The sequence below is a fragment of the Petaurus breviceps genome, unplaced genomic scaffold (assembly GCF_028583685.1).
Source record: "Petaurus breviceps papuanus isolate PSGF00001 unplaced genomic scaffold, PetGlider_PUasm1.0 37, whole genome shotgun sequence".
Classification (NCBI taxonomy): Eukaryota; Metazoa; Chordata; class Mammalia; order Diprotodontia; family Petauridae; genus Petaurus; species Petaurus breviceps.
This window is the reverse complement of record NW_027186296.1, coordinates 94196120-94216702: the sequence shown is the minus strand read 5'-3', so window position 1 is coordinate 94216702 and position 20583 is coordinate 94196120. Positions and strand designations below refer to the sequence as shown.

Below are 20583 nucleotides of genomic sequence, written 5' to 3'. Positions count from 1 at the left end.
ACCTGTTCTTTACGACTGGGGTCACTGAAGTCTCTTGGCACTTAAAAATGTTGTTGGTGCCCATGGGATTGGAGGAGCACAGTCAAAGCATTTGTGATGTAATAAGTATGCAAGTGGAGTGGAGTGTAGAAGTGAGGATTCCAGGGCTGGGTAAGTCTATCTTTCTTGGGGTCTAGAATTACCTCTGCACTTCTGCTTTTGCCAGACTTTCCCCTTTATTTGCCATCCCTGAATACAAACCCACATTCTCTCTTTTCCCAGTATCAAAGTCTACACACCTTCAAAACTCAGATCACATCCCATCTCCTCCAAGAAGTCTTTTCTTGACACCCCTCAACTTGTCATTGGTTTTCCCACACCTTTAAAATGCTTCAGCACTTAATATCTATACCTATCATGCAGTAATTAACCATGTAATCCCCCTCTTATTATTTGTATTTTGTTGTTATTGGATTTTGGGGGAATAACTATCATTGAATTTAAATGTTTTACTGTCCTTTAGTTATCTGAAGGCTTCACATGTTGATATGGACAAATTATTAGTTTAAACACCATCCACGTTCTTTTTTTTTAAATTCAGTTTAGGAAAACAATGACTTAGGCTAAATGGGGGATTCGAGGTAAACCAAAACGAATAAATATTAAGAGAAGGAAGTTCAGTAGAGCGTAAAGAGCACTGGATTTAGCGTCAGACAATCTGCTTTTTGGCTCTTTGGCTCTACTAATTAATATTTATGTCATTTTGGGCAGCCCATTTCACTTTTCTGGGTCTTCCGATTTCTAACCTACAATTTGTAAACTGAGGTTTAGCAACTAAAAACATATATATATGGGGGGGGGGGGGACTGGCTAGGTGGCGAAGTGAATAGAGCACCAGCCTTAGAGGCAGGAGGACCTAAATTCAAATCCGGCCTCAGACACTTAACACAAAAACTAGCTGTGTGACCTTGGGCAAGTCACTTAATCCCAATTGCCTTACCTTCCCCCCTCCAAAAAGCAAAAAAAAAAAATGTGTGTGTGTGTGTGTGTGTATAATCTAGACGGTTTTGGGGGGAGGGGGGAGTGGGATCACAGATTCAGAGTTAGAAGGGACTTGTTCAAACCTCTCATTTATCTTAGAGACCTTCAAGGTCCAAGCAGCTGTCAATCCTACTGGCTGAAGTGCAGATTCCTGGGGAAGGGGATTTTGTTTTATACTTTCTTCCGTACCGAGCACCTAGCTGGGCACCCACACAAAGGATCCTAGAGATCAGTTAGAAAGTACTTTCGAGAGATAAGTTCAGCTTCTCCCGGTATATGGATAAGGAAACCGAGAGACGCAGAGGGAAGCGAATTTACCAGAGGTCAGCCTAGGCAGGTTCTAAGCAGCCCAGCTGCGACGTGGACCCAGGACGCCTGACTCCAGAATCGGAACTCTGGACAGTTCCCAGACCACCTGTTTTTTTTTTTTTTTTTTAAGTGCTTTCCAAACATGTGGTGATTTTATTTAATTTGGTCTCCGCCTTGCCCTGGGACCCTTCTCCCTCGATTTTCTTTGGGAAGTTTCTGAAAATGCAGCTATTTGCACAGAACCCTTGGGCTCTAGCCGGCCAAGAGAAGACACCCGGCTGAGTAAATACTCCAGTCTTCCCCGGAGGTGGGGGGAGGAGGAACGGTTTGTTTATATATATATATATATATTTTTTTTTTTTTTTTTAATAACTAGCTGACCCACTTCCACTAGGTTCTGCTAATTTGGCTGCTTCTCTCAAGCCCTATCCCAGAGAGGGGCCGCAAACTGGCAGCCGGTGCTCCCTCTGCGCAGAGGTGGAGTGGGAGGGAGGGAACAACTCGGGGGGAGAGGAGGGGCCGTAAGGCGAGGGGGAAGCGCGACCTCTTGGAGGTGAGGAAGGTGTCCCCCCTGCGCGCACGCGCGGAAAGGGGGCGGGTTCCTAGCGACGCCGGGGGAACTAACCCGTTCTTCGTGGCTGCCAACGCAACGTGCCGCTCATCCAATGAGCGCGGGCGGGAGGGAGGCGGCCCGTCCCGCTCCCTCCCCTCTCCGCCCTCCCTCCGCCCCCGCCACGGCCACCCCCACCACCAGCCGGCGGAGCCCTAAGGAAGACGCCGGCCGCGGCCAGGGCTCCACCACCTGGGCCGGGGCCTGAGGACGAGGCCGGGGGAATCGATCACCCCGACCGCAACCCCTGCACGCCTCCCCATGTCCACAAGATGGAGGCAGCGGGGGCGACGGCTGCGTGAAGGAGGCGGCGGTGTCCGGGTCCGGGCCGGAACAGGTGCCTCAGGGGCCGCGGGATGGAGCTGCTCGTGATCATCGCGGTGTCGGCCCTCGTCGGCTCCTTCCTCACGCTCCTCGCCCAGTTCCTGCTGCTCTATCAACGGGGTTCCGAGCAGCTGTACCGGCCGTCCATTGACGACTGGGGGGTCCACTACGTCACCCCGGTGCCGGGCCTTCTCCTCCGCGACTACCTCTATGGCGGCGGCTCGGGCCGGTCGTCGAAGCCCCCTGAGGGCAGCGGCAGCAGCGGCGGCGCCGGCGGCGGCCCCAGCCCCGAGGCCAGCCCCGGCCCCGGCCCCGATCCGAACTCGGTGGTGCCGCGCTCGGTCGAGACCTGCTACTTCCTCAACGCGATCATCCTGTTCCTGTTCCGGGAGCTGCGGGACACGGCGGTGGCCCGGCGCTGGATCACCAAGAAGATCAGGGTGGAGTTCGAGGAGCTGCTGCAGAGCAAGACGGCCGGTAGGCTGCTGGAGGGCCTGGGCCTGCGGGAAGTGTCCCTGGGCCACGCCATGCCCTACATCAAGACGGTCCGCCTCCTGCAGCCGGTGGTGCCCTCGTTCGCGAGTGACATCGAGTTGGTGGACGGCGCGGACGAACTCCCGGCCGCCAGCCCCGAGGAGCTCATCTTCGAGCTGGACGTGGAGTACAGCGGCGGCTTCCACCTGGCCATCGACGTGGACCTGGTCTTCGGCAAGTCCGCCTACCTGTTCGTCAAGTTGTCCCACATGACGGGGAGGCTGCGGCTCGTCTTCACCCGCTTGCCCTTCACCCACTGGGCCTTCTCGTTCGTGGAGGAGCCGGTGATGGACCTAGAGGTGCGCTCCCAGTTCGAGGGACACCCCATGCCGCAGCTCACCTCCATCATAGTCAACCAGCTCAAGAAGGTCCTCCGGCGCAAGCACACCCTGCCCAACTACAAGATCAGGTGAGGACGGGGTGGGCGGCGGGCCGGGGAGGCTGGCGCCTTGCCCGAGGGTACTGGCCACGAGGGGAGTGGGCGTGCGGTCAGCTTGAGGGGCTTTGCCCGGCCACAGCCCGCTTGTTGACTCAAGTTCGGGTAGGTCAGGAGCGCCCATTGCAGCCCTAGACGTTCCCCGTGGCGTGGGGGTGTTGCTGTGGGCACGCGCAGACCTTCCAGCTGTTATTGACCAGTTGTCCCCGTGCCGCAGGAGTTGGCTCTGGGTCTGCCCAGCAACTATTTCTGGATGTGGTCGCTGCATTGAGGACGGCAGCATAAGCGGCTTGTGCATCACCTCATTTTGGCCACTGTGGGAAACTGCACTGGGACGAGATTTCAGGTGTGAAGGACATGCCTAGGCATAGGGTGACCGACTTGCACCTAAGTGCATTTTGTAACTGCGTTTGAAACCAGCTTTTCTTCCACTTGTGGAAAGCAGTGTAGATAGTTAGCAGTTAAGGATGCAATTTCCTTACCCGCCCCCAGCCAAATGAATAAGAACGTTTGTAATCATCTTAAATATGTGGGCCATCATCCTTAGCTCCTCAAGAGTCATCTCTGTCGCTGCAGTATATAATATACAAAAATATGTACTGGGGCCAGCCTACAGATAACCTTACCTTTGTATAGCGACTTCAACTTTTACAAGTTCATTTCTAACTTGTCTCATATGTGCAGAATGATCTCTTTGATTTCATTTTGTGGCATTTTCTTTTAATAAACTTGGAGGGAAAACATGTATGGAGATTAAATGCATATTCCATATATTTACTCTGGGAAGATTACTTTTATTGGGTAGTATTTGGAGAGGCTTTTGATTTCATGTTAATCATTTTTTTTAAAGTCATTTCAAAGTTTATGTTTTCAATCCCCAACCCTTGAGCTTTGTATATAATTTTTTAAAACTACAGTATAGAATAAAATAATGTGAAAATAACATGCATATAGGATCTTCTGCTAATATTAAATTTTTTTTCATTTCTTGAACACTAATTGCCATCAGATTGAAAACATGAATTATGACAGATAACAGGTGGAATATAGTTTAGGCTTAAAGATTTATGGAGAATTGACTAATTATGTTGTATTCTGTATTAGCAGAATTATATCATACTGCACCCCGGAAGTAGAATAAATTAAAATAGTTGATTCCCCAGAGGGGCCCTTTTCAGTTCTTATGTACTTCTATGGATCTAATTCTTTAAAACTTTTTTTCTTTACTGTTTTATGCTTTAATTGTGTATGTTACCAATCAGTTCTTTTGTTTAATCATTAAGTTCTTTATCATGGAAAGTTGTAGCTCCTGAGTGAGTTTGAGCAGGATTATGACAATCCAAAAGCAATAAAGTTTAGTAGACTTGACCCTAGATTTGTAATCAGCATCAGAGACATAGATTGGGTAGGTACCTCTGGGGTCATCTAGTACAAATTCTCCCTCCCCTTCCCCATTTACAATTGAGTAAACTGAGGCCCAGGGAAGTTAATTGGTCCTCCAAGACCTGGTTTTAATATCTGGACTGCTCCCTACTACCTACCTGCAATCTTACACTTGCCCTGAGCCTTAGTTTTATCATCTCTAAAATGAAATAGCTAGATTAACTTTTGAGTTCCTTCCACCTCTCAAACCAGTGCTATCCTAAGGAGCTACTTTTACTTTTGTCTTTCTTTTCAGGATAGAAGTAGGCAAACTTTAACTTCAGGTAAATAAAGATTGCTTCACTAGACCATTGGATTTTTACTATTTGCAAAATGGTATGTGGCAGAGATTAAATCCCACAAACCTGCTATATTCTAAGGCTGGCTTTTAGATAGGTCTCAAAGAAATTACAAAATTGTGACTGGAAAAAGTAGACAGTATAAAGTAGGCACTATTTAAAGATTTCCTTCAATTCAGTGAACTTGTTTTAAACAAGAAGCATGCCATTTAAAATAGGGCAAAATTGCTTGAATACTTTTAATAGTGTCTTTAAACAGCATCAATTTAAACTAGCTAGGTACTTGGAGTTCTAAGACTTAACTAAAATATGGTGCCTAAATCACATGATAATAAGTGCTTTATAATTTAAAAGGAAACTCAGTTAAGTGCACAAATATTTGTTTTTAGGCGATAACAAATTAAATTTTCATTGAATATATAGTGGGTGTTAACCCAAAATTTAAGGAAACTGGAATAGGTACTAATAGGAAGCTTGTTTCTCTTAAATACTATTTTATTATTTGGTTGCTGCCATAGTAATCCTTATGGTTTAAACATTGGACAGCTGCAGTTTCTAAATAGGTCTTGCTAATTCATCCATTTAGCTATCTAATCTACTTAATACAGTAAGTAAAGGAGTTTGGACGTCAGGGGAGTCATTGAAGAGTTTTGAACAGGGGGAGGGAAGTGATCAGGACTGTTGATGACGAACGTCTGATTTAGTAGTGGTACTTGTCAGAAAGTTCTTGTAAGTCTGGGAGGTCTTGTGAGGGTTTGAACAACGGTGGAAGTGGAAATGGAAAAGAGATTTGAAAGATATTACAGGTAGAATTTTTTTTGGAGAGGGAAAGGCTGGGCAGTTGGGGTTAAGTGACTTGCCCAAGATCACACTAGTAAGTGTTAAGTGTCTGAGGCCAAATTTGAACTCAGGTCCTCCTGACTCCAGGGCTGCTGCTCTACTCATTGTACCACCCTAGCTGCCCCTGCTGGTAGAATTTACAGGCATTTTCCCTCAAACTCTTTTGCTTTAATACAATAATAATAACTTAAACTTCCTTAGTGTCATAAAATTTACAGCTTGCTTTTCTTACAGCAACTGTGTTGAGAGGTAGGTAATAGAAGTCCTTAATTTGTAAATGAAGGCTCAGTTAGATGATCTCTTCAGTTTCCTCATAGCTTTAGATGTTTGGTATTATTCCCATTTTACAGATGAGCCTAGTAAAGTACGGGAAGTTAAGCAACCTTGTCTAGGATCACAAGTTCATTGCAGACTGGAGAGAGTTTGGTACTGCAGTGGATAGAACATTGGGCCTGCACAGAGTCAGGGAGACAGGAACTAAAATCTGGCCTCAGACATTTGTTTAGTAGTTGTATGACACCTGGCAAGTCATTTAACCTCTGTTTGCATTAGTTTCCTCATCTGTAAAATGGGGATAATAACAGTATCTACCTCCCAGAGTTGTGAAGAATCAAATGAAATAATAGTTGTAAAGCACCTGGCACATAGTATATTAGTACTTACCCTTCCCATCTCCCCCCAGTAACAGAGCTAGAATTTGAGCTCTGGTCTTTTAACTGCAGGAGCAATGGATATGTTCTTTTGTACTGTATTACTTCTTTTTAACTCAATGAATTGTTATGTACTTGTGAGAATTTTTCAGATGTTAATTGTGATGGGAAAAACTTTGTAGTTCCCCACAAAAGGACAATATAATAGTGAGTTGAATTAATTTAGTTCCTCCTCATCATGTATATATTCTTTGTCTCTCTCCCTCTCCCTCTTTCTCTTCCTCCCTTTCTTTTTCCTTTCACCCTCCTCCCCCATTTACATACTCATTTATTTACATAAGCATTCATGAAGAGGCAATGTGACATAGAGGACAGAGGTTCAGATTTCACAACCAACACTTAATAGATATGTGACTATAGACACAGTGCAGTAATATCTGTATTGCTTACTTCACTGGGTTGTTGTAAAGAAAGTGCTTTCATCAGTCAATCAGTAAACATTTATTATGTTTGTATTTATTATGTTTATATGTGCTGGGCACATACAAAAAGAAGCAGAACACAGTCCTTGCCTTCAAGGAGCTTACTGTATACAGAGTAGTCTGTATACAAGAAAAATAGAAATAATTAACAGAAGAAAGACACTGGAATTGAGAGGGGTTAGGGAAGACTTCCTGTAGAATGTGGGAATTTAGTTGGAACTTAAAAGGAAGCCAGGGAAGTAAGCAGACAGATGAGTAGGGAGAGTATTCCAGACTTGGGGGATAGCCAGAAAGAATTCCCAAAGCCAAGAGATGTTCATGAAACAGCCAGGATGCCAGTGTCATTAGATCAAAGAATATGTGTCAGAGAGTAAGGTATAAGAAGATGAAAAGGTGAGGGGGGGAGGGGGGCTTTTGGAAGCTCTAGAAAGGCACTGGAGCTGATTGAATAGGGGATAACATGATTGCACCTGAGCTTTCAGGAAATCACTTTAGTGGAGAGTGGGTTGGAGTAAGAAGAGACTTGAGGCAGGCAGACCCTTCAGCAGGCTATTGCAGTAATGCAGGTATGAGGTGATGAAGGCTCACACTGGAGTGGTGGCAGTGTCAGAAGAGAGAATGGGGCTGTATTCAGGAGATGTTGCAAACGTGAAAGGGACAGACCTTGGCAACAAATTGGATATGAGTGATGAGAAATTATGAGGGGGTCTGAGGGAGAATGGTGTTGCCTTCTACAGTAATAGGGTAGGTAGGAGGCAGGGAAAGGAGGGTTTAGGGGAAAGATAAAGAATTCAGTTTTGGACATGATGAATTTGAGATGTCTACTGAACATCTAGTTGGAGATCTCTGAAAGGCCTAGTTTTGAGAAGGTTGGAGCCTCAGTAGGAGAGTTTGAGGCAGGATTGATTTGAGTTTCATCAGCATAAAGATGGTAATTAAATCCAAGGTAACTGATGAGATCACCAACAGCTCTAGTATAAAGGGAAAGACAACAGGACCCAAGACAGCACCCTGAGGAACACCTACTGTTTTACCAGATTTACAGCCTAGATAAATATTTCAGAGAGACCTAAATTAGGCTTAAAGAGGAAAGCTTCTTGCACAGAGGATGTCCTCCTCTTTTTTTCCCCACTACAGAAGGAGGTAGCTTTTGAGTGTATCATCAGGTAGTATTTTGAAAGGTTAGAATACCATGGGAGGACATTCTGGGCAGAGGGAAAAGCATAAGCAAAAGTACTTAGGTTGGAATGTGAGGGGCTTTGGGCAAATGGGGCCATGTAGCAAAGGACCTCAAAAGTGAAGTTTGAGAGTTTGGATTTCAGGTAGGCTGTGAGCAGCTGTGGAAGATTTTTGAGCAGGGAAGTAAATAGTAGAAGTCTGTTTTAGGAAGGGTAATCTGGCATTAGGATTTAGATTGTATTGGAGGACCAAAATGATCTGTAATTTCATTCACTGAAGTTTTTGGTTTAACTCTTAGAAACTTCCGGAGGCATTCCCCTCCTCCCCCCAACAGATCAAAGATAAGATATAAATCATATAATTTACTTTCAGGCTACTTTCCTCCTCTTTTCTCCATATGTAATATTTTTTTTAAGTATGTACATATCTTTGCTTAGGTTGGAATATACTAAAAATAATTACTTCAACTTCTTAGTAATCAAGGTAGTGTGATAGCCTTCTTTCCCTCCTATCTAACCTCTCCCCTCCACACATGCACAATTGATACCTAAAGACAAACCAACCCCATTATAAACATATAGTCAATCAAGACAAATCTCTACTTTGGCCATGTCCAAAAAAATTTGACTCATTCTGCACCCCGAGTCCTTCACCTCTCTATAAAGAGTTGGATAGCATGTTTCGTTATCCTCTGGAATCATGTTGGGGTTTTTTTTGTCAAACTGACAAGAGTTTCTAATTCTTTCAAAGTTATTTGCCTTTACCATATTGCTGTCATTATATAAATTGCTCTCCTAGTTCTGTTCACTCGGCATCAGATCATAGAAGTCTTCCCAAGTTTCTCCGAAATCATCTCTTTCATCATTTCTTACAACACAATAATATTCCATCACATTTATCTGCCATAATTTATCCACTCCCTATTTTTACTACTCCTCAGATTCTCATTCTTTGTCACCTCAAACACATCTATAAATATTTTTGTATATCCTTAGACTTTGTTTTGTCTAAACCTGACCTCTCCCTTAATCTACCTTTCCTCTAATTCCTCTTTCTCCCCTTTCCCTGTTGAATGATGTATTTGTGTACCCAAGTCTTTGTGTATGTGTATGTATTCCATTCTTTCCTTTAAGCAGTTGATTTGAGAGTGAAGTTGAAGTGTCAGCTGCTCCCCCCACCTCGTTTGTATAGATATCTACTTGTACACCCTAATTATATGAAATAATTTTCCCTAATCTTCTCCCTGTCCCTGAAGTCCTCCCCTCCCCACCTTAATCTTTTCTCCTTTCTTTGCATTCTTAAGATCATCAGGACATAACAGAGCCAGTCCTTGGTAGTAGACAGACCTTTATCTAATTAGCATCCTTCTCTGGCACTTGATAATAATAGGACTCAGGGGGTCATGTGTATTATGTACATTTTTCCTCATGTATTATATCTAGTTTTGCTGGGTAAGTTATTCTTGGCTATAAGCCTCTATACCCTTTGCCTTCTGTAATACTGCATTTCAAGCTCTTTACTCTTTTATAGTGGTGGCTCCTAAATTATATGTGTTCCTGACTGTAGATCTTTTGTACTTGAATTCTTTTTTTTTTTCTGGATTCTTGCAGTATTTTTTCCTTGACCTGGAAGCTCTGGGTTTGGGCTGTAATATTTTTAGGAGCTTTAATATGTGGATTTCTCCCAGAGGGTAAACAGAAATTTCTTTTTCCACTTTGTTCTCAGAAATCTGGATAGTTCTTTCAATATCTAGAAATATGATGTCTAGAGTTTTTTTGGTCATGATGTTCTGATAGTCTAGTGATTCTTAATTTTTTTCTCCTTGATCTGTTCCCAAGTTATTTGCTTTTGTTCTTTGATTCCTGAAACTTTCTAATATTTTTTCAGTCTTTTGATTTAGTTTTGAGATTACTTGTCATCTCATGTAGTCATTGGCTTTTATTTGTTCCATTCTAATTTTCAGGGAGTGTATTGCTTGGGCAAGCTTTTTTATTTCTTGTTCCAAATTGTTAATTTCTTTTCCAGTTTTTCCCTCAAGTGTTCTCATTTCATTTGCAAAAGACACTTTAACCCTTTTTTCTTTTTAATTCTTGCTTTATCTCTTATAAAATTTCCAACTGAATGTGTGCTCAAGCTTTATTTTCCTCTGAGGCATTGCTTATAGGTGTTTGGTTATGTTCTCTTCCTCTGCATTTGTGTCTTAAGCATCGGTGGGATTCTTTTTTTATTTGCCCACTCTTCTACCTTACTTCCTGACTTCAGATTTGATATTGGACCTAGGATCTCTTATACTTCTAGAGGGAGGGTCTAGGCCAGTCCTGTTTCTGTTGTAGTTTTTATTCCATCATGGAACACTCTTGGGATACCTTTGCTTAGTTGAGTTTCATACCAAGCTATCTCCATGCAGTGGAATCTCTTCTCTCCACTGTTTCTCAAAGTCCTTCCTTTTCCCCGGAAGATTTTATAAAGAAGTTCATATTCTAAATTGTGATGTTTTTGACTGCTGTATCTATTCACTTTGCAAATAGATCAAGAGTATGCTGAAAGAGGTAGTGTTCGTACTCTTAATCTTATGACAGTTGATTTATATTGATTAAATTTTTATATGAAATTGTTGTAATATTGATGTCCTTTTCTCTATCCATTTTCCATGTTTGGTATCAATAACTTGTTTTAACAGGTCATATTGGAATTTTAAATGTCTTTTTCTCTCTCTTCTAGCTTTGTATTGATTTTGGTCTTTGCTTCATTAGTCAATAAATATTTATTAAGTAACTACCATGTGCCAGGTATTGTGCTAAGCACTAGGGATACAGAGGAAGGGAAAAGATAGTCCTAGTTCTCCAGGAGCTCATAGTCTAATAAAGAAAACAACAAGGAGATGACTGTGTACAAACAAGCTATGAAGAGGATAAATAGGAAATAATCAACAAAGGGAAGGGACCAGAATTAAGGGTGATTGGGAAAGACTTCCTGCAGTAAGTGGGATTTTAGCTGAGACTTGAAGGAAGCCAGGAGGTAGAGATGAGAAGAGAGAGTTCCAGGCATGGTGGGCAGCCAGTGAAATCCCTAGAGTCAGGACATAGGATGTCTTGTGTGAAGAATAGCAAAGAGGCTAGTGTCATTGGATCACAGAATATGTGTTGGGAAGATTAAGGTATAAGGAAACTAGAAAGGTGGGAAGGGGCCAGGTTGTGAAGGACTTCAAAAACCAAACAGGATTTTATATTGAATCTTATAGGTGATAGGGAGCCACTGGAATTTTATTGAATTAGGGAGTTGATATGGTCAGACTTACACTTCAGGAAGATCACTTTGACACCTACATGATGGACTGGAGTGGGGTGGGGGTGAACTGGGGTCGGTTAGTCTCCCCACTTCTGTGCAGGGAGACCAACCAGCAGGCAGAAGCAGTAGTATAGGCATGAGGACCTGCACTGGCACGGTGGCAGTGTGAAAGGGGACGAGGGGGTATATACAAAAGATTTTATGAAGGGAGAAATGACAGCACTTGACTATTGATTGACTATGGGTGGGGGAGGTAAGAGTGAGAAAGCAAGGATAAGTTGAAAAGCTTAGGTAACTGGGAAGATGATGAACCCTTGACAGTAATAGAAAAGTTAGGAAGTAAGGAGGTTTGAGAGGAATGATTTGTCCAGTTTTGGACATTGTGAATTTAAGATGTTTTAAGGCTATTCATTTAGAGATATTTAATGGGTAATTGGAGATGGGAAACTGGAAGTTGAGAGAGTTACAAGTGGATAAGGAGATCTGAGAGCCATGAGTATAGAGGTGATAATTGGATCCATGGAATCTGATGAGATCACCAAGTAAAATAATTTAGAGGGAGAAAAGGAAAGGGCATAGGACTGAGTCCTGAAGCACACCCATGGTTAGTAGGCATGACTTAAATGAACAAAGGAGTCTGAAAAGAAATTGTAAGATAGGTAGAAAGAGAACCAGAAGAATGTAGTTTCCTGAAAAGCCAGAGAGAAGAGAGTGTCAAGGTGAGGGTGATTGACTGTGTCAACGTCTTCAGAGGATAAAGATTGGGGAAAAGGGCTTGTGGAATTGTTGATTAAGGGATCCAGCAGACTGACAAGGAGGGATCCTGACACAGTGGTCAAGAACTGATCCTTACCATAATCATTTCAGGGTGTGGAGTCTTTCCTGGCCTGACCAGACCTTTCCTTTTAGAAATTGTTAGACCTTTGATGGTTTTTAAGAGATTTCAGTGCAGGACACTTTTAAAATTGATAGCTAAAGAAAGACTTGATAAAATGCTTCATTTGGCATTATGTAAATTACACTAAACCATTATCCCAGTATTCTTTTATAATACAGTGCTTTAAGAGGAAAGAGGGATGGTGGCATTAGGAAACTTTCATACTATGTAAAGTACTAAATTGAACATATGACTTACTGATTGCTTTGCTTCTCTGTTTTGGTAATGGGAGGTTTGTTTCATTGTCAGTGTTCCAGGATCAAGATTGTATATTGCATTTTACTCAGAATTCAGCTTTCTTTTATTCCTAATTTACATTGTTGTCAGAATTGTGTTTATTGTTCTGGTTCGTATTTCACTTTTATGAATTCATACAAATAGACACATGGTATAATACTACTTTATTACATTCCCCATTTCAAAAGTCATTCATTTCCTTTCCGGTTCTTTACTATTATAAAAAGTGCTGATATGATTCTTTTGGAATGGTCTGCCTTTCAGAGTTACCTTCTTTGTGCTTTGTATTTTTGTTTTATGTAAACCTGTTATTTATATTGTCTCCCCTGTTATAATATCCTTGAGGTCACTATGGCCTCAGCATTTAGCACAGGGCCTGGTAGATAGTAGATGTTGAATCTGCTGATTGATTAACACTGGAAACTTTTTTTTTGTCTTTAATTTCCTTGGGTTATATATCCAGTAATGTGATCTCTGAGTCGAAGAGTATGAACATCCTAATCCCATTTCTTGTGTAATTCCAGTTATTTTTCAGAATGGTTTAATCAGTTCATAGATCCACCAACAGTATATCTGTACCTGTCTCTTAAGCCCCTCCAACACTGACTATTTCCATGACTCCTCAGAACTGTTTTAATTCACTTTTCCCTTAGTGATTTGAAATAAGTTTTCATATGGTTGTTAATCCCATTTCTTTTTGAAAAATATTTGTGTACTTTACCACTTACCTATTGGAAAATAGCTTCAGTCTTAAATATTTTGCTTATGAGACTTTTATCTGTAATATTTGGTACAGAATTATTTTTCTTTCTTGATTTTCTTTCATCTGCATTGATTTTGCAAAAACTTTTTAGTAGTAGGTAATCGACACAATCTGTTTTTCCTCTCTTATAATCATTTCTTTCTGGAAAGATAACTCGTTTGTTTAAGAATTCTTCCCCCAAACATAGGTACTTCCTTCTATTCTCCTGTATTTTTTTTAATATGACCTTTTTAAAAAAAATAGGTAAGGTATCCATTTAGAACTTGTAGTGTTGTTGTAAGATGCTAGTTTGAAGTTAATTTTTGCTAACCTGCTTTCTAGTTTTTTCCAGCAGTTCTTGTCAAAAAGGGAAATCCTTCCTTCAAATAATATTGGGTTGGGTTGGATTTATCAAATAATGGACTAATGTTTTTAGTTGTTTTGGTTCTTGATTATCTAGTCTGTTCTATTGATCTACTCTTCTATTTTTTAAGCTAGTAGTAAACAGTTTTGATGATTACTACTCTGTAATATAGTTTGAGGTCTGACAGTATTCTGGCCCCTTAATTCCTTTTTTTTTTTTTCCCTTTTATTTCTCTTGCACTTCTAGACTTTTTGCTCTCTCTAACTGACTTTGTTCTGACTAGCCCTATTGAAATATCCTTTTGATGGTTTGATTGATAGAGAACAAAATTTGGAAATTAATTGAGCACTCTGTCTAGTTATTTGTCATCACCTCAGTACAGGAAATTTTGTGGTTTTATTTTTGTGTAAATCCTACATTTATCTTGATAATTTCCCAGATATTTTATGAATTTGTAATCATTTTGAATATAATTTCTCTTGTTACCATTTCCTCCTAGAATGAGATTTTTTATGTACAAATGTAAAAAGTGATTTATGTATTTATTCTGAATCTTCCTCCTATATTAAAACAGTTAATCATCTTAAAATTTTTTTTTAAAGTAATCGGGGTTAAGTAACTTGCTCAAGATTACACAGCCAGGTGTTTCTGGGTGGGTAATAAGTGTCTGAGCCCAGACTTACTTGCTGTGCCACCTCGCCGCCCCAATTTCTTAATTTTTTAAAAAGTAAACTATCATTTAGATAGAAATAGTTTTGTATCTTCTTTATTTAAGCCTGTACTTTTAATTTCACATTCTTGTTTTAGGACTGGCTAACTATAGTTAGTATTTATAGTCCATGTCAAATATCAGAATGGGGGCAACCTAGATTTAGTCTTGTTTTTCTTGAGAAATATTCTAGTGTTTGTCCATTGCAAATAAATTAATTCCTTGGAAATATGTTTCTGGGAGTGGCTAGGTGGCACAGTGAATAGAGCACTGGCCCTGGAGCCAGGAGGACCTGAGTTCAAAGCGGGCCTCAGACACTTGACACACTAGCTATGTGACCTTGGGCATGTCACTTAATCCCAATTGCCCTCCCCTCCAAAAAAAAATGTTTCTGGTCATATTAAAGACTTTGCCATATCTGTGCTTTTTAGGGTTTCTAACATTTGTAGATATTAGATCTATTTTGTCAAAGGGTTCTTCTTCATATGCTGCTATAAATAACTTGTCCTTCATGAAGTTTTGTCTTTTACATATTATTACTTCCATTTATTCATGATCACCAAAAATATATCCTGTAATTTTTCTAGAAATAGAAGTAAAATTCATTGGTTTATAGTTTGTTTATATCTAGTCCCTGCTCCCCCATTTTCCCTTTGGTAAATATCAGAATACTTGTCCTTCTTTATTTTCAGTTTCCTAAAATCTTTCAAAGATTACTTTAACTGCAATAAAAAAATGTTCGTTTGACTAGAACTCATTGATTGCATTTAGCTATTGAATTTAATGTTTCCTCACTTATCTTGGATTTCTACTTCCTGTGAAACATTTTTCCAGGCATTCTCCTTAGAACAAAAAACAAAAGCAAAGTAAGTTTTAAGTATTTCAGCTTTCTCACCATGATCCAATTGTCATCATCTCATTTCCTCTTGTTGTAATCCTATTGCTTTTTAAAAAAATGTTTTATTGTGCTCAGCTTTTAGGGTTTCCTCAGCCTAAGCTCTAAGCCTTCAGCTTTTCTGACAGTGTTCTTAAAGGATATCTCTACAATTTAGTATTTATCCTCAGTCACTTGCCCTTGTGTATGGACGTCTCTCCCTGTCTTTTTATTTCTAGTTGGTCAGTGAGTTTCATGTGTAACCATATCAGTTTCTTTATATAGTCCCTCTTCTCTTTGGAATGATTTCTTCTTCTATTTTCAGAATTTCATTTCTGAGATTGTTGTAACTACCATTTTGTGAACAAGCCCTCTTGTTCCCAGTCTTGGGTAAGTGCCTAGGAGACCTGCCCAAACCTGCCACCTGGAACCCATAACTCCCTCCCTCCTCCCCATTCCCAGTTACATGGGGACTTTCAGTTGGGTAACAAATGGGTCGTTAGGCAACAAACTGATAGCTACCTTTTGGCTTCTGTATTTTCCCCGTTTGCTCAAGTTGTGGTTTACCCTAGGTAACAGTTATGTTATAGTTTTTGTCTATATAAGCCCTGAGTGTGTATATGTCTCGCTGCTTGATTTGGGTATCTGACCCTTAGCAGTTGTTGGCTCATTCATTAAACTCCACTTAAAATGATTAATGGTCTCACTTACTGATTTTTTGTTACAACAAGATCTCCCACCCTTTGTGAATAACTTTCTTCATAAAACATTAAGCTTTTGGATTCTACCATGTTTCCCTGATAATAAGACACTGTCTTATTAATTTTTTTGGACAGAAAAACACCAGAGGGCTTATTTTCAGGGGAGGGCTTATTTTCATGAACATTGACAGCAATTTTAATAAACAGGTAAATGTGAACAAAAAAATGTACCTTTATTCAATAAGCAAATCACTGGGGAAGAACAGGATGACGCGCTCACTGCTGCAGCTCTGATTGGATGCAGCTCAGAGCACGGCGTGCATTTCATGGCGGGGGGAGGAGGGGGGGACGGTGCATACAGAGGGTACCGTAATGTAGCGTGTAGCGCAGGGGATCACCTTCACTACTGTAGCAATCTCAATAGGGCTTATTTTCGGGGGAGGGCTTCTTTTAGAGGAATCTTACACAGTAAGGGGAGGGCTTATTTTCGGGATAGGTCTTATTATCGGGGAAACACGGTACCTATCCTTTCTCCAAACCCTATGAAATCTGCCCTTTTTAAATCTATATTGTGTTAAATTTAATGCTGTACCCAGCTTTCCGTTCTTCTCCATCATGAATTCTATCACTGTTGGAGTTTCCCCTGTGCTTCCTGTTATTCCTACTTAGTTCTTCCTCACTGACCAGAATCAGTTCTGAATAGTAACCTCATTAATATAACTTTTGAAGAATGAAGTTCTTACTTGGGCAAGTCACAAATTTGTCAGATTCTCTGCTGTTGGCAGAGAGACTACTCCAGCATGTGTTTAGAAGGTTGACATCTATTACTATAATAACATACTTTTGTTTTAGGTTTGTGATTTGTTTTTTGATCCATATCTGATTGTTCCTTTTCTCTATATGATCTTTCTTTTTTTGCTTTTTAGAGGGGGAAGGTAGGGCAATTGGGGTTAAGTGACTTGCCCAAGGTCACATGGCTAGGTTTGTGTGTGTGTGTGTGTGTGTGCGCGTGTTCAGTGTCTAAGGCCGTATTTGAACTCAGGCCCTTCTGACTCCAGGGCCGGCACTCTATTCACTGCATCACCTAGCCACCCCGCTATATGATCTTTAATACAACCTGAGACAACATTGCTTCCAATGTTGGTCCCAGTAGTCTCCATGTGTGTCGCCCCCTCAGGTTCCTAGATTTCCTTAAACAGTTTTGTCTTTTTCATATACGATATTACTCTGCCACTCATTTTTTTCATTTAAATAAATGTGCCCTTCTATTACTGTATAATAGTCATGAGACTAGTCATGACTTCCATCCCACCAAGTCACAACAGTACCTATGAGGCCAAATTTGCCTAGTTTTCTTGGTTTATTATCTGTCCTTTGGATGTTTTTGTAGAGGCCTATAATATGATAGAGTCTATTGCTAGTTTTCTTTGATATCATCTCCCATGAATCACTGGTCTGTTTTTTGTTGTGCCTGCTACTTTTTGACGTTAGACTTGGCAAATCTATATAGGTACCTTTCTTTCTTTTTTAAGTGTAAAGCCTTTTTCCTCAATTTTAAAGTTTATTTAAATTTATGATATAACTTTGTTTTACATTCTTGGTTTCTTTTGGTTTTTTTGGCAGATTGCTCCTCTTTCAGTGATGCATTTTATCCTTTTCTGTTACTTTTCAATAATACTTACCTTTCCAGAGTATCATTTTACATTTCTACAATGTATAATAAATTATGTTCTATTCTTGTTTGTGCAGACTTGAATTTCTTATTTTAAGATGTTTTCATTTGCATTAAAATTATGGAATCTAAATGTTTGTAAACAGAATATAACATATTTATACAATTTTACACAATAGATTTGTATTGTAGGTTAAGAGAAACAGTTGCTAAGGGAAGGGGATAAAGATTGTTGTAAAAATGAATTGTATTTTCCCAAAAGATCTGTGTTATATTTTTATTTCTTACTTGGCACCAGAGAAATCATAACTGACTAAAATGTCATAAAATAATTTAAAATAATACAATACTATTCAAAACCGTCTCAAATAATAATAGCTTGCATTTCTAAAAGTAGTTTTTATTGATTGTTGGTTTCACATTGTCTTAATTTCTTCTTGGTAGCCTTCTTCTTACTTCTTATGAGAGAACTATCCCGAAAAATTTTTTTAATGAAGAATAGGAGGAAAAAAAATAAAACTAAAAGATACATTTCTCCCTCATCCCCATATGACATCATATATAGGGTTTCATACTCATGGGCTTCATATTCATGGGCTTCTGCACATGATTTGGGGTGGGAGTCTTAAGGTCTCTTTTTTGGAGCCAAGCTCAGTTTTTCTCAGTTTTCAGCATTCATTTTCAATTTTGTGGTTCTTTACATTTTGTCATAGTTGATGTGTGTCCTGTTTTCCTCACCCTGTATCCTTTGCTTTGTTTAAGTCTTTCCATTCTTCTCTATCTTCATCATGTTTGTCACTTATTACAATACGGTAATATTCCATTTATATACCAAAATTTATTTAGCCATTGCTCAGTTGATGGACCTTTACTTTGTTTCCAGTTCTTTACTACTGTACAAAGTGCTACTATAATTATTTTGGTATATATTGGTTTTTACTTTTTGTTAGTGACCTTCTTGAGGTATAGCAATGGAATCTCTATGTCAAAGGGAATGGACATTTTAGTCACTTTATTTGCATAATTTAAAATTGTTTTCCAGAAGACTTGTGCCTACTTACAGATTCACCAACAATGCATTAATGAGCCTGTATTTCCACATTCCTTCCAACACTGACTATTTCTGTCCTTTGGCATCTTTGCCAGTTTGTGCTTGATATGAGATAAAGACTCAGGATGGTTTAGATTTGCATTTCTCTTATTATTAATGATTTGTAGCATTTCCTTGTGTGATTATTAGTTTGCAGTTATTCCTTTGACAGTTGTTCATGTCCTCTGACCACTTGTCTATTTGGGAATCATTTTTTTTTCATGTGTTTCTATTGTTTATGTATCTTGGAATCCAAACCCTTATTGGTAATATTTGATAAAAAGATCTAGTTGACCATTTCCCTTCTTATCACAGATATGTTCATTTTGTTTGAACAAAAGCCTTTCAATCTGATGTCATCAAAATTATCTTTTTTTTTTTTCAAAAATTGCCTGTATGCCTTATTCGGTTAAGAATTCATCTCCTCCCCATTGTAGCATTGAGAGATAAATAATATTTTTCTTCTACTTTTTTAATGGTATGAAATCTTTAATATTCAGGTCATATCTCTTTTTGAATTTGAGGAATATGATATAGGTTATTGATTTAAGCCAAATTTCTGCCAATATCTAACATATATGTAGTGCTTTGTGGCATAAATATAGTAAATATAATATATAATAAATATACCTCCTTGTATCAAAAAGTATACACAATAGAAAAAGTAACTACTGTGTTATAAACTTGACTAAAATTAGTACAGTACAATCATTAACTAGATATTCACCAGTAATTTTTTCTATGTTCTTAAAATTTATTAGGATTTTTATTGGTAGGGTTGGATAATTTTAGTGACCCAATTTTTTAGGAAAATATTTTAATAGATTTTTTCACCAATGTAGGTGCATCATTTAGTTTATTAATAAATGCTTGTTGTATTATACCAAATTAATCAACAGAGAGGAAAACCAACCAACTCTTAACTAGGGCGTGGTGTCTGGTGTTCTTAAAGTGCTGAAATTAGAGGGCAGGCACTATGACAATATTTGCATTCCTTCAGCAGTACAGAAATAGTTAAAGTTAGCACTGAATAGCAAGATTGATTTTTTTTTTTTAAATAGCAAGCATTTAGATGACTTCTGCTTTCTCCCTTTGGCTACTGTCCTCCAAGTTAGGCCTTCTGGCGCACCTTGCTATGTTCCAAGGTCTCTGTTTCCCACAAGCCCCTTTAGCTGTTTGTCTTAATTTTAGGGTCATCTTCATGTTACTTATCCTGGTCATGTTTTGTGACATTTACCCCAGGTTTGAAATATCCTCGTTGTGGTACCAAACGTAAGTTTGATTTAAATGCTACTACTGTCAGCTTTAAAAAAGAGAAGAGAGATGAAGTGGCTAGGTGGGGCAGTGAGTAAAGCGCCGACCGGAGTTAGGAGGACCCAAGTTCGGTTCTGGCCTCAGACACTGTGATAGTAATGGAATATAAAGATCCCCCTGTATTGGCTTGGTTTTCAAATTGATTGTGTTAAAACCCAGAGCTTGTTAATCCCACCTGTGGGATGCACTTGTTGACTTGAAAAGAGAGTCCTGAATTGGGAGGAGCTGGTGTCCTAGATTTGGAGAGACACAAGAGAGAGGCAGAAAGAACTTTTTGGAAGCAGCACCCTGGTGGAGGCAGAGAGAGACTGAGAGGATTGTGGAGGGCCACTTTGAATCGCCCTGGACTTTTGAGACCTGCCCCCGGAGCTGCCAAGGACTGAGGAGACATGGCTGTTTTGCTGGTACTTTGTCTGTTTTGATGTTGTTTTGCCAGACTTGTCCACTGGTGAAAGACAGTCCTGTTGAAGAAGTCCTGGAACCTGGCTGTTGGCTAAGAGCTCCTGAGACTGTCCTGCAGACAGAGAGTGAATACTGTCCACTGGTGAAG

The 20583-nt window shown here is 39.9% G+C and overlaps 1 protein-coding gene across 2 annotated transcripts in view; it reads left to right on the top strand.

Annotated features, from left to right (window-relative positions):
- The first annotated feature begins 2088 nt into the window (after positions 1 to 2088).
- PDZD8 (PDZ domain containing 8) overlaps positions 2089 to 20583 on the top strand; it is a 110234-nt gene continuing 91739 nt past the window's right edge. Inside the window, exon 1 of one of the 2 annotated variants that reach the window (XM_069099045.1) lies at positions 2089 to 3206. In XM_069099045.1, the coding sequence (XP_068955146.1) occupies positions 2296 to 3206 (911 nt within the window). In that variant the 5' untranslated portion in view covers positions 2089 to 2295. The remainder of the gene's footprint in view (positions 3207 to 20583) is intronic. The other variant, XM_069099044.1, reaches the window with a different exon arrangement.